Raw genomic sequence first — 12496 nt, 5'->3', positions numbered from 1 at the left:
CTCGTTGCTGCGCATGGGCTTTCTTTAGTCACGGCGAGTGGGGGCTACTCTTCGTTGTGGTGCACGGGCTTCTCATTGCGGTGGCTTCTCTTATTGCAGAGCATGGGCTCTAGGTGCGTGGGCTTCAGTAGCTGTGGCACGTGAGCTCAGTAATTGTGGCTTGCAGGCTTTAGAGCTCAGGCTCAGTAGTTGTGGCGCACAGGCTTAGTTGCTCTGTGGCATGTGAGATCTTCCTGGACCAGGGCTCAAAGCTGTGTCCCCTGCATTGGCAGGCAGATTCTTAACCACTGTGCCACCAGGGAAGTTCCAATATTTAGTTTGTTTTTTGGTTTTTTTTTTGGCTGCCCCATGCAGCTTATGGGATTTTTGACCATGCTGCGGGGCATGCAGGATCTTAGTTCCCAGACCAGGGATCAAACCCGGGCCCCCTGCAGTGGAAACACAGAGTCCTAACCACTGGACTGCCAGGGAATTCCCATAACTCTAGTTTTTTAAGGAACCTCCACACTGTTTTCCATAATGGTTGCACCAACTTACATTCCCACCAACAGTGTAGGAGGGTTCCCTTCTCTCCACACCCTCTCCAACATTTGTTAAATAACCACACTCCTAACCCCACTTCCCCCTTTAGTTCTGCCCCACCTGTCTGTTCTCCTTCACTGCTAAACCTCTTGAAAGAGTCATCTATACTTTCTGTTGTTGGAGAGGAAAAACTTTTCCTCTACCCTCTTAGGTTGAGTCCCTAGGGGCCTGTGAATTAAACTGACAAAAGACAGATTAACAGGAGAAATTATTCATATACATATTGTAGTTTACAAAAGAAGCAGCTGGGTAAGTGGTTGAAGTTAGAGATTTATACACCTAATTTAGCAGGGAAAAGAAAGGGGGTAGAAATGGCTGTTAGGGAAAAGCAAATGGGTTTCTAGAAGAGCAAATGGGAGATAAGAAAGTCTGTGATAATAATTGCAAATTCAAGCGCAAGGGGTCTTTCCATCTTCTTGGCCATAAAATTCCCCCAGAGAGGGAATTTACTCTTGGTCTCCTTCCTGGTAATAAAAGCCACCCTGAAGAGGGAATTCACAGCAGCCTCATTTCCCAGAAGTCTCTGCTTTCCATCAGGAAGGAGAAGCTCTTAGAAGGCTTCTTTCTGCCTCTGTTGAATCTCAATGTCTTCAGCTTAAAATAATCTTCACACAAACTCCAGGGTACTGAATGGGTCCCCACAGTGTCTCCAAGTCCTGTCTCCCCATTCTTTCTTGAATCCTCTGCAATCACCATTCCACAGCTTTGGCTTCTGTCAGCTAACAGTGCCCTCCACACTGCTGGATCTGTGGCTGCTTGCAGACCTCACCTTACTTTCCTTCTAGCTGCCGACACCCCCTGATCCTCAGCACGTACCACACACCTGTTTTCTGGATGCAGCTCAGACTCCTTTGCTGCCTCATCCTCACCTTCCCTCCTTTTCTTATCAGAGTGTTCAGCCTTCTGACCTTTCAATTCTCTAACCACAGTCATTCCTTGGTGCCGTATATTAATACCATATAGACCCTGATGACTCCCCAATTTATATTTCCTGGCCTGATTTAGTTAATAAATTTAAGTATCTTTTAGCCACAAGAATGTCTAACTGGCATTTCAAACTTACATGTGGCTGTGGTCTGAATGTTTGTGTTCTCCCCTTCCCCAAACTTATATGTTGAAATCCTACTGCCCATTGGGATTGTGTGAGGAGATGGAGCCTTTGGGAGCTGCTTAGGCCATGAGGCTGGGGCCCTCATGAATGGGATTAGTGTCCTTAGACCGCCCCCCCTAGAGCTCCCTAGATCCTTCCACTACACCATGTCAGGACATGGTGAGAAGTCTGGGATCCAGAAGAGGGCCTTTACCCAACCATGCTGATACCCTGTCTCAGACTTCTAGCCTCCAGAACTGTGGGACATAAAATTCCATTGTTTATAAGCTACTCAATCTGTGGTATTTTGTCGTAGCAGCCTGAATGGACAAAGACACACATCTAAAGGCACACAGGTCCTTGTTGGTTATCTATTTTGTATACAGTAGTGTGTATCTGCTAATCCCAAACTCCTAATTTATCCCTCTCCCTCTTTCCCCTTTGGTAACCATAAGTTTGTTTTCTATGTCTGTGAGTCTGTTCTGTTTTGTATATAAGTTCATTTATATAATTTGTTTTTTTTAGATTCCACATACAAGTGATATCCTGTGATATTTGTCTTTCTCTGTCTGGCTTACTTCACTTAGTATGATCATCTCTAGGTCCACCCATGTTGCTGCAAATGTCATTAATTCATTCTTCTTCATGGCTGAGTAATATTCCTAACTACTTCTTATCAGCTAACCCCAGGCACCACCATCCTTGGATTACTCCATTCGCCTTTTGTTTTCCCTGCCTCCCCTACCCCCACCATATGTTGCTGAACACACTCAAAGCAGATGCTAAAATCCATATAATGATGCACAAGGCCTTATATCAGGTGTCAGCAAACTACAGCCAGAGACCAAATCTGGTCAGCTGACTCTATCTGTAAATAAAGTTTTTTTGGCACACAGCCACACTCTTTTGTTATGTACTATTTATGGCTGCTTTCACACTGCACACTGCAGATTTTGACTAGAGACCCTATGGCTGGCAGAGCCTAAAATATTGACTACCTGGCCCTTTACAGAAAAAAGTTCACTACCATTGCCCTACAAGACCTGTCCTCTGCTATCTCTCTTCCTTCACTTCTGCTCCAGTCTTCCTGGCCTTCTGGGTGTCCTTAGCCTTGCTAGGCAAGCTTCTACCTTGGGGTACACTCTCTGTTACACTCCCTGAGGTTGTTTCTTCTGACTACAACTCTCTTCTCTGGAACATCCACTGCCTTCCCTCCTTCAAGTCTGCTCAGATGGTACTTTCTCAGTGAGGCCTTTCCTTACCGCTCTTTCAAACTGTAATGCCCCTCCCTTCCCCCACCACGATGTTTCTGCTTGATTTCTCTTCAAAGCACCGTCGATGAAAAAATTAATCAGTCGATCTAAAAAAGAAATAGAAAATTTTATCCGAGCCAAATTGAGGATTATAACCCGGGAACAGCCTCTCAGAAAGCTCCGAGAACTGTTCTGCCTGTTAGAGGTCAAGGCACAGTTATATAAGTTTTTGAGACACAGGGCTGTACATTAAATGACATATTACTGATGGTGTACACAATGCAGATCTATACAAAGTGAGTAGTGGTCATGGGTCATTGTGGCCCCTTACAAGATTAAGAAGGAAGGTTATCTCCTAAGGAGTTGTGACCCTTGATGAGATTAAAAAGGAATGTTATCTCCTAAGGAGGTCTGATTAATGCAGATGCAGAATACACAATACTAATACAGAGGCCCAAACGGGCAAAGGAAACATTTATGTTTAAATTTTTCTCATCTTGCCATAAAATAGGAATTTTATTTAATCAGTACTTGCCTTTTAAACATTCTACATAATTTACATATATTTTGTTTTTTCTCTATCTTCCTCCATCAGAATGTATTCTCCATGAAGGCAGGATTTCCCCCCCATTCCTCATTCTGTTCATGGTCATATTTCCAGGGCCAAGGACATTACCTGGCACGAGGGAGGCACTCAATACATACTTGTCGATGAATTCCCTGTTCATGTCCATTTTCTCTTTGGTTTGCTCATTTATTCATGCATTCATTTGACACATACTTATGGAGTAATCACACAGTGCTGGCCGCTGCTGCAGGCGGTGGTGAAGGACCATAGACAGGCGCCTCGAGCTCAGGAAGCATCCATTTGGGTCACCGTCAGGGGGTGCTGGAACCAGCTGGCATCAGCACTCAAGGGCTGACTGATAAACTTTCAGTAATTTTGCCGTTGTTAAACATAGCCCTTATTTTAAATTATGTAACCTGGCTATATTAAATTAAACTATATTAACACAAAGAAAACAAACTATATTAAAACAAACTAAACTACATTTTAATGTAAGAAATATCCAAACTCACCACTCCCTAATTACCTGACTACATTTTATCATTCTTTTATTTTTATTTTTAATTGAAGTATAGTTGATTTACAATGTTTCAGGTGTACAGCAAAGTGATTATATATATATATAAGTATGTATAAAAGTATATATACTTTTTCAGATTCTTTCCCATTATAGGTTATTTCAAGATATTGAATATAGTTCCCTCTGCTACACAGTAGGTCCTTGTTCTTGATCTATTTCTTTGCTCTTGAGGTTATTGGCATCTATTGCATCAGGCGGCGAACGGCATCTCCTCCGGGAACCCCAGCACGCGCTTGCTGGCTAAGTCGAGTCCACGCCTGTGTCTCCTCCCAGGAGGCCGGCTTCCTCGGACACCAAATGCTCCCCGACCAGCAACCTGCCCACCTTCCCGGCGGCCCACCTCCCGCAGGTGCGGAGGGTAGGAGGGGCAGAGTCTTGGTTGACCTCCGCCGGCTAAGCCTCCCTGGACCCGGGATGCCTTTAAGGTGGGAGGGAGGGGCGATCGATCGCTCGAGCCTCCTCTGACTGAGCCTGTGGCGGTCGAGCCGCGGGGATCGGCTGGGAATGCCTGGCGCGCGGAGCTGGTAGGAAGCATGGGGAGGCCGGGCTGGGGTCGCGGGCGCTGGGCGGGAGGGGGGAGAGCTGGCTGCTTGGGGCGGTGAGGCCGGGAGGGGGTGGGGGCGGGGACAGAAAGGGGGGAAAGGAGGGAGGAAGGGAGGGAGGGAGGGGGCGGGAGGAGGGCAGCCGGGCCGGCGGCGGAGCCCCAGGTGCTCATCCCAGGTGCGCATCCCAGGTGCGCGGTCGCGGCCACGCGGGGAGGGCGGGCGGGGCTGAGTCCGAGCCTTAGTTTCGGCGGCCAGAGCTGGGGGGGGACGGCGTGGGGGTGGGGGATCCAAGCATGTGGACAGATGCCCGAGACTTTGGGCGATTCTCTCTGCAGGCCTGTGAGGGCGGGATAGGCATTCCCTCTCCCGGAAAAAGTTAATGATGCGGTGCTTTTAAAAAAGGACCTGGCATAATCAGATGTTCCCTTTTTAAAACGGCTGATTTTCGATCTTAAAGAGAAGTCTTAGACCTTATCCCCATGTCATTTCTCGGCTAAGGGACACACTGAGGTGGCGTGGACAGCTGAGAGTAGGCCTTGGTCTTATGTTCCAAGCGCAGGGTTTTTCTCATCGCATGAGATACTGCCGTTGCACGTTTTAGAGCTTAGTTACCCTGTCTGTTGTGGAATTCATAAAAATGCTATTAATCCACATGCGTTTTATTTTGTAGGGAGAAGAAACTGACTAAATGAATAACATGAAGTCTAATAGAATCCCACTTTTTATTATTTCAATTCAGGGGAGTAAAAGTAAACCATTGCTATCTTTCCCTGGTGATTTCTTGTGTTTTACTACTTGAAACACCCAGCTTTTCTAATACTCATGATGTCTGTAGGGAAATCCTCAAAAAAAAGACCTCGTAGAAGTTTATCAAGCAGCAAAACTAAAAAAAATGAATCTAACTCTATTATTGCGTTTTTTAACAACGTACCGCCTGTTAAACTTGCCTGCCCCATTTGTAGTAAAATGGTGCCAAGATACGACCTAAACCGTCACCTTGATGAAATGTGTGCTAACAACGGTGACGTCACTCCAGCTGACCCTGGGCATGTTGGCTTAAGTTCAAATGTGTCCACAGTAGATTTGACCAATATTGCCTTAGAAGATGTAACGCCAGAGAAGTCGTCACCATCAAAGATCAATTTAACCCCTGGCCGAAGTGATTCAGCAAAAATGGGCATAAAACAGCAGACCAGCCCCTATTTTAAGAGTAATGATGACGCAGTGTGCAGAAATCAAGATGGGCTGAGACATCATAATGTGAAAGTCATCCCTTTGGGAAGCCTGTCATCTAAATTGTCCAGAAGATACTTAAAGGCTAAAAGATCAATAGATAAGAATGAGGGATTCGCCAATCAGAGTCCACAGAGTTCCTCGTCCACAGGGGTTAAGAGCCTGGTTGATCAGTGTTCAGAGATGGAAGGCCAGGATCAGCTTTTGGAGAATAGTTCTCAAAAGGAAAACATGTTTGCCTGTGATTCTCTGGAGGAACCAAGCACTCCCGAACATATGGTGGGAGGCTCTAAAATAATGGAAGCTGAAGGCCAAACGGCTGCCCAGGAATGTGGGAGATCAACTCTCACCCCCACCTTCTCAGATAACGCTCCCGTGTTACTTTCACCAGATTTAACTCTTGGGCATAAATTAAAGTCTGCTTCAGAGGACCATCTTGCAAAGCAGGAGAGTATCAAAGGAACAGATGATAAAGGTGTTGAAAACTGTGAAGCAGGTGGCTGTGAAGAGGTAAAAATGACTTTTGTTTCACAAGCTCCAACCCAGTCATCACATTGGGAGGCAAAACCTCATAATTCTACACACGATGCTTCTATATGGAGTGACAACCAAGCACTTCCTCCAGAAGGTGACAGTGGCTTAAAGAATGAAATCACTGACCGAATTCCTTTGGAGCAGGGGTCAAGCTGTGATGTTCCCTGTGTAACAAGTCCAGCCCCACCGGACCATCCTTACTACCTTCGGAGTTTCCTCGTGGTGCTGAAAGCCGTGTTTGAGAATGAAGAAGACAGGAGGCTCTTTGATGAACACGAGAAGGGCATTATAACTAAATTTCATCAATTATCAGGTATCTTGAACCTGTTGCTTTCGAGGCTTTGTTTCCCCTTTGCTGCCCTGAATTGGTCTGAGATGTGATGGGCAGAAATCTCATGACCACAGGCAGTCAGTGTGGTTTTGGGAGTCCCGTGGGAGTACTCATGGGAATCACAGCCAATGAGAGTTCAGCTAGAGAAAGATATGCCTGTAAAAGAGACAAGATTTTTGGGCCTGGTGATGTCTGCTTCTGCAGTATCATCCTTACAAGCTGTACTTTGGTTGTAGTGGAAGCAGCTGTTTGTCCTGTTTTTGTATATTTGATGGTTGTAAAACAACCTTTCCCAGATTAGAAAAAAAAAAATACAGTGTGATTTAGGAAAGTGTACTTTGCATTTCGGGCATGTAATCAAGCTGACCGTTAGGTGGTTTTGTTGTTTTCGCAGGCCATTTCCTCAAAAATGAAAATAAAATACAGGGAAAAAACAAACCAAGGTATACTCAGGCTTATTTTTTTCCTCCAACAATATTTTAGTTGCCTGGACTCTGCCTTTTAGTTAATTTATTTTTTTTATGGCTATGTTGGGTCTTCGTTTCTGTGCGAGGGCTTTCTCTAGTTGCGGCGAGCGGGGGCCACTCTTCATCGCGGTGCGCAGGCCTCTCACTATCGCGGCCTCTCTTGTTGCGGAGCACAGGCTCCAGACGCGCAGGCTCAGTAGTTGTGGCTCACGGGCCCAGCTGCTCCGCAGCATGTGGGATCTTCCCAGACCAGGGCTCGAGCCCGTGTGCCCTGCATTGGCAGGCAGATTCTCAACCACTGTGCCACCAGGGAAGCCCAACTCTGCCTTTTAAAGTCAGGGTGTGCAGGAAGTGGAAACTTTCAAGCTAAATTGGTACATTAAAAACATTTTTGGTCTTTGTGTTTGTTTTTTTTTTAATTTTGTAAATTAGTACATTTAAAAACATGCCTGAGTTCCTTGGCAGCCGGCGATGGTTCTGAGCCAATAGCGCAGGTTTGGAGCAAGAGCCCCGCTTGATGGCTGCTCATCCAAAGGGCCTTGATGGCTCTGTGCAACTGAGTCCCTCCCGAGTAGGAAAAGCTTACATGGGGGCCACGCTGACCTCTAGTGATAGTAGCAGGTCTGAGTCCCAGTAGAGTAAAAAAAAGAAATCCTGAGTGTTACCAATAATGGTTAAGGGAAAGGCTTCGATTTCACTTTCGCACAAGGAAACTATGGCTCTGCTTGTGTTACTTTTTAACACGTGGGTGATACTTCTCTGCACAGTTCTTTTTTTTTTAACATATTAAAAAAATTTTTTTCTTTTCTTTTTTATAAATTTATTTTTGGTTGCATTGGGTCTTTGTTGCTTCCCGTGGGCTTTCTCTAGTTGCGGCGAGCTGGGGCTTCTCTTCGTTGCGGTGCGCGGGCTTCTCATTGCGGTGGCTTCTCTTGTTGCGGAGCATGGACTCCAGGCGCGCGGGCTTCAGCAGTTGTGGCTCACGGGCTCAGCAGTTGTGGCACACGGGCTTTGTTGCTCCGCGGCATGTGGGATCCTCCTGGACCAGGGCTCGAACCCATGTCCCCTGCATTAGCAGGTGGATTCTTAACCACTGTGCCACCAGGGAAGCCCTCTGCACAGTTTTATAAAGTGTCCACACAGCTTCCATCTCTACTTGCACTGGCCTCCCCCGACGTGGGTGTAAATGACCCCCACTGACTGTCGTATCCGGGGTGGTCACAGATCTTTGGTTGGGTGCTGCTTGCATTCATGTGAGCATTTGTTTGAATAGCTGGTGGCCCCTGGCTTCAGTATGATTGAGAAGTAGGAGCACTTTGCTATTGTAAGTTCTGCAGATTCTTGTGGCTTGCTCTCACAGAGAATCATCTACAGTGTCTCTGTAGTAAAAATAACTACTGCAAGTCGATTTTGCCTCTTTAAAGAAAAAAGGGAAATAAATGTTGAAGATGTAACAAATACAGTCATACCAGTTTATTTTATTTTTAAAAATTTTCAGCTGCGCCATGCGGCATACAGGATCTTAGTTCCCCGACCAGGGATCGAACCCACGCCCCCTGCAATGGAAGTGTGGAGTCTTAACCACTGGACCGCCAGGGAAGTCCCCATACCATTTTAGAGTTAGAAATTTAAAGATAATTTGGGTAATAAGAAAACTTGAGACCAGATTAATTAAGTAGCTCGGTGGAGATCACTGCCTTAGAGATGGCCACCCCACCAAAGCTAGACGTTTTTTGGAAAATTCTTTTCAGATGATTTTCAGCCAAAAATAGAATAATGCATATTAAACCGAAAGGAGAGAACAAAATAACTGGAACCCTGGGGGGTTTCTCCTGAGGGAGTAGAAATGCTGGCTAGAAAGTGGGGAACCCGGGTCTTAGGTTTTTAAATGGCCAATAATCATTACTAACTTTGGAACTTTTTTTATGGTTTATATACCACTAATTATTGAATACCTCATCGTGTTTAATCTTTTCACCAACTTTGGGAAGATGGTGTTACTGCCCACCCCCGTTCCTTTTTATAACAGAAGAGAAAAAGGAGTCTCAGTTCCACAGACTTGCACAGCTGGGGGGGCAGGGCTGGCTTTGCGTCCTCCTGTCCTGCGGTGACAGGCATACAGGCCAAGGAGACATCCCCACGGGGCTCTGCATTTGAAATAAGTCACGTCTTCCTAAGGAAGAAAATGATTTTCTTGGAAGATCCGTTGAGTCAGCCTCTGTGTATTTCTAACAGCCTGTTTTACTCACCTCAGTTTACAAAAGTAAATGATAGTATATGTTTTCGAGAAGAAACAGGTTTCTCACTATTTTTCTTAACTTCGTTGCAGCTAGCGGTCAGAAGTTATATGTCAGACTTTTTCAACGTAAATTCGGCTGGATTAAGATGAACAAGCTGGAATATGAAGAGATCTCCGCTGACTTAACCCCGGTGGTTAGAGAGCTGACGCACGCAGGCTTCCTGCAGACGGGTACGGTTTGTCCAGGGGAACCAAAGTGAAAATCCGACATAGGGAATCCAGCTTCTGCAAAATGAGGGTGATGTTAGTTTGGTGTCATCTCCTGATTGGTGCGTGATAAATAGTAATTGTGTATGTCTTTTTAAATGGAGTTTTGAATCTTCTTAGGACAACAGATTATTCATGTGTTGTTAAAGCCATCCTCAGCCTGAGTTAAGACTCCTAGGATAACAAAAGATTGCCTGCCGCTGCATTCTGATGGTCCCAGGCTTAGTCCCGTAAAGTCACCGAGGGATAGATGGGTGGCTGGATCCACAGGGGAAACTCATCCCTCCTGGCTCTCCTTCCAGCAAGAGCTTGACTCATCTTACCCAGTTTTCTCATCTTTATGATGGAACAAAGCTGGTTTGTTTGAAGCTAGTATCACCTCTAAAACCTTAATTTGCCCCCCATGCACACACAGACAGCTCTTATAATTTGTACGATGATTGTCTCAGGAATTGTTTCACTGATTTAAGCCCGTGTGAATATGAGGTAACCTTGGTTGTCTCATCAGTAGCTTTCATTAGGTACCTACATGTGTTGAGTACAATATTGTACTGGAAACGTGGGTATAAGGAGGATGAAAGATGTGAGTCCTGGGTTCAAGTTGTTCACAGTTTAGACTGAAATAGGGGAATCAAGCCAAAGCCAGACGGTTTCTGTGCGGCAGAGTTTGTAGTGCAGAGCAGTAAGTGCAGTTAGGGTGACGTGGTGGGCCTGGCTGGGGGGCGTGGGGAGCCTTGGGGGAGAGGCCTGGAGGCTCCGTGGATGTGAGGGCTTGTGAGGGATCAGGCAGCGGGACCCCGGGTTCCCTCACATCAGGCCATCAGGGGCACTGGAGAGCTTGTGTCCCCACCTGACCCGGAAGATAAGGTGCAGGTTCCAGAAATCTACAGGTGTAACAGGCAAGCCAGGTGAGCCTTGACTTACCTTTATTTATTTTTGGCTGCGTTGGGTCGTCGTTGCTGCGTGCGGGCTTTCTCTAGTTGTGGCGAGCGGGGGCTACTCTTCGTTGGCTCGCGGGCTCTGGAGCGCAGACTCAGTAGTTGTGGCTCGTGGGCTTAGTTGCTCCACGGCGTGTGGGATCCTCCCGGACCAGGGCTCGAACCCGTGTTCCCTGCATTGGCAGGTGGATTCTTAACCACTGCGCCACCAGGGAAGCCCTGAGCCTTGACTTACCTTTAAATGACCGTTAAGCAGCAAAAGCAGAACCCCAGTGGCCTAACGCTGCCCTCAGTCCCGCCCAGGTCCCACCCGTGGTCTGCACAGCCCAGTGGGGTGTGGCCCTGGCCGTCCCCTCACTCTGCTCCCTGGGTGTTCTGGCTGAGTGCACCCCTCTTTCATAGCCTGTGCCTGCTCCCACTCGGCTCACCCCCTCATGTCATCCAGCTCTGCTCTGTGTCACCTCGTCAGGGACTTGCCTGACCACCTAGTGTCAAATACGGCCACCTCCCGCCAGTCCAGTTTGCCTTACCCAGCTTTGCTTTTCTTTCTTCTTTTTTCCTAGTTCATTCTTCCTCCTTTTATTTATTTATTTTAAAAAAATTTTATTGAAGTATAGTTGATTTACAATGTTGTGTTAATTTCTGCTGTATAGCAAAGTGATTGTTATACATATATGTATTCTTTTTATATTCTTCTCCATTATGGTTTATCACAGGATATGGAATATAGTTCCCCGTGCTATACAGTAGGACCTTGTTGTTCATCCATCCTATATATAATAGTTTGCATCTGCTAATCCCAAACTCCCAATCCATCCCTCCCCCACCCCCCTTCCCCTTGGCAACCAAAAGTCTGTTCTCTGTGTCTGTGATTCTGTTTCTGTTTCATAGATATGTTCATTTGTGTCATATTTTAGATTCCACATATAAGTGATATATGATAATTGTCTTTCTCTTTCTGACTTACTTCGCTTAATATGATCATCTCTAGGTCTGTCCACGTTGCTGCCAGCTTTGTTTTTCTTTGTAGCAGTTGTCACCCCTGACATATTTATTATGCTAGCTCCCTGTGGGCACGGATGCGGTTTGTTCACTGTATGCCCTGGGCAGGTGCTACCTGGCAGGCAGTGTACACCCAGAGAGGACTTGCTGACTGGAGGAAGATGGCCCTGCCCTAAGCTGTGGATGCCGTGAAGGCAGAGACCAGCCAGCTCTGATTCAGCTGCATCCCGGGGGTCAAGCTTGCTGTCTGGGTCCCCTAATAGCGTGATGTACACATGTGTGCTGAGCAAGTGACCCCATGAAAGTCTTCTCAGCCCCAGGCCTGTGTGGAGAGAGGACAGCTGATGAGCAGTTGCCTCTGACCTGCTCTGGAGAGGCCCAGCCGTAGGTTTTGTTGTGGGCGATATACCAGTGGCTATCCATGTGGGTCTTTATTTTATTCAGATTTTCTTTTACCTCTTAGAAGTTCTGTTGTTTTATAACTTTTGTGAAATATCTGTTTTCCATAATTTTTAACAATCAGTTTGGCAAACTAAAATTTCTAGAGTAGCATTTCATTTTATTTTCATGTAAGTGAGTTTTCTTCTTAAAGTAAATAAAGCTAGAAAACAGTAAGCTTTAAAACTACTTTTAAATTTTTTTTTTTTTTAATATTTCAGAATCTGAGTTGCAAGAACTGTCTGAGGTGCTCGAGCTCCTTTCTGCTCCGGAACTGAAAGCCCTGGCAAAGACCTTCCACTTGGTGAATCCCAACGGGCAGAAGCAGCAGCTGGTGGATGCGTTTCTCAAATTGGCCAAACAGCCTTCGGTCTGCACTTGGCGCAAGAATCAGCCTGGCATCGGTGCAGTGATTTTGAAAAGGTTTTG

At 46.1% G+C, this 12496-nt stretch overlaps 1 protein-coding gene and 1 long non-coding RNA gene across 9 annotated transcripts in view; one reads left to right on the top strand and one right to left on the bottom strand.

Annotated features, from left to right (window-relative positions):
* LOC309654623 overlaps positions 1 to 9505 on the bottom strand; it is a 457474-nt gene extending 447969 nt beyond the window's left edge. Inside the window, exon 1 of the long non-coding RNA XR_014260351.1 lies at positions 7302 to 9505. This is a non-coding gene — a long non-coding RNA (uncharacterized lncRNA). The remainder of the gene's footprint in view (positions 1 to 7301) is intronic.
* Positions 4274 to 12496, top strand: part of FAN1 (FANCD2 and FANCI associated nuclease 1) — a 29581-nt gene continuing 21358 nt past the window's right edge. For 2 of the 8 annotated variants that reach the window (XM_082448589.1, XM_082448591.1), the window contains exons 1-4: positions 4290 to 4597; positions 5289 to 6698; positions 9513 to 9653; positions 12289 to 12490. In XM_082448589.1, coding sequence (XP_082304715.1) covers positions 5441 to 6698; positions 9513 to 9653; positions 12289 to 12490 — 1601 coding nt within the window. In that variant the 5' untranslated portion in view covers positions 4290 to 4597; positions 5289 to 5440. Of the gene's footprint in view, positions 4598 to 4722; positions 4794 to 5288; positions 6699 to 9512; positions 9654 to 12288; positions 12491 to 12496 lie in introns of those variants that run through there. The other 6 variants (XM_082448590.1, XM_082448587.1, XM_082448592.1 and 3 more) reach the window with 5 other exon arrangements.

This window comes from Balaenoptera physalus, assembly GCF_965194825.1.
Source record: "Balaenoptera physalus genome assembly, chromosome: 2".
Lineage (NCBI taxonomy): Eukaryota > Metazoa > Chordata > Mammalia > Artiodactyla > Balaenopteridae > Balaenoptera > Balaenoptera physalus.
Note: the sequence above shows the minus strand (reverse complement) of the source record. Positions and strands in the feature narration are given on the sequence as shown.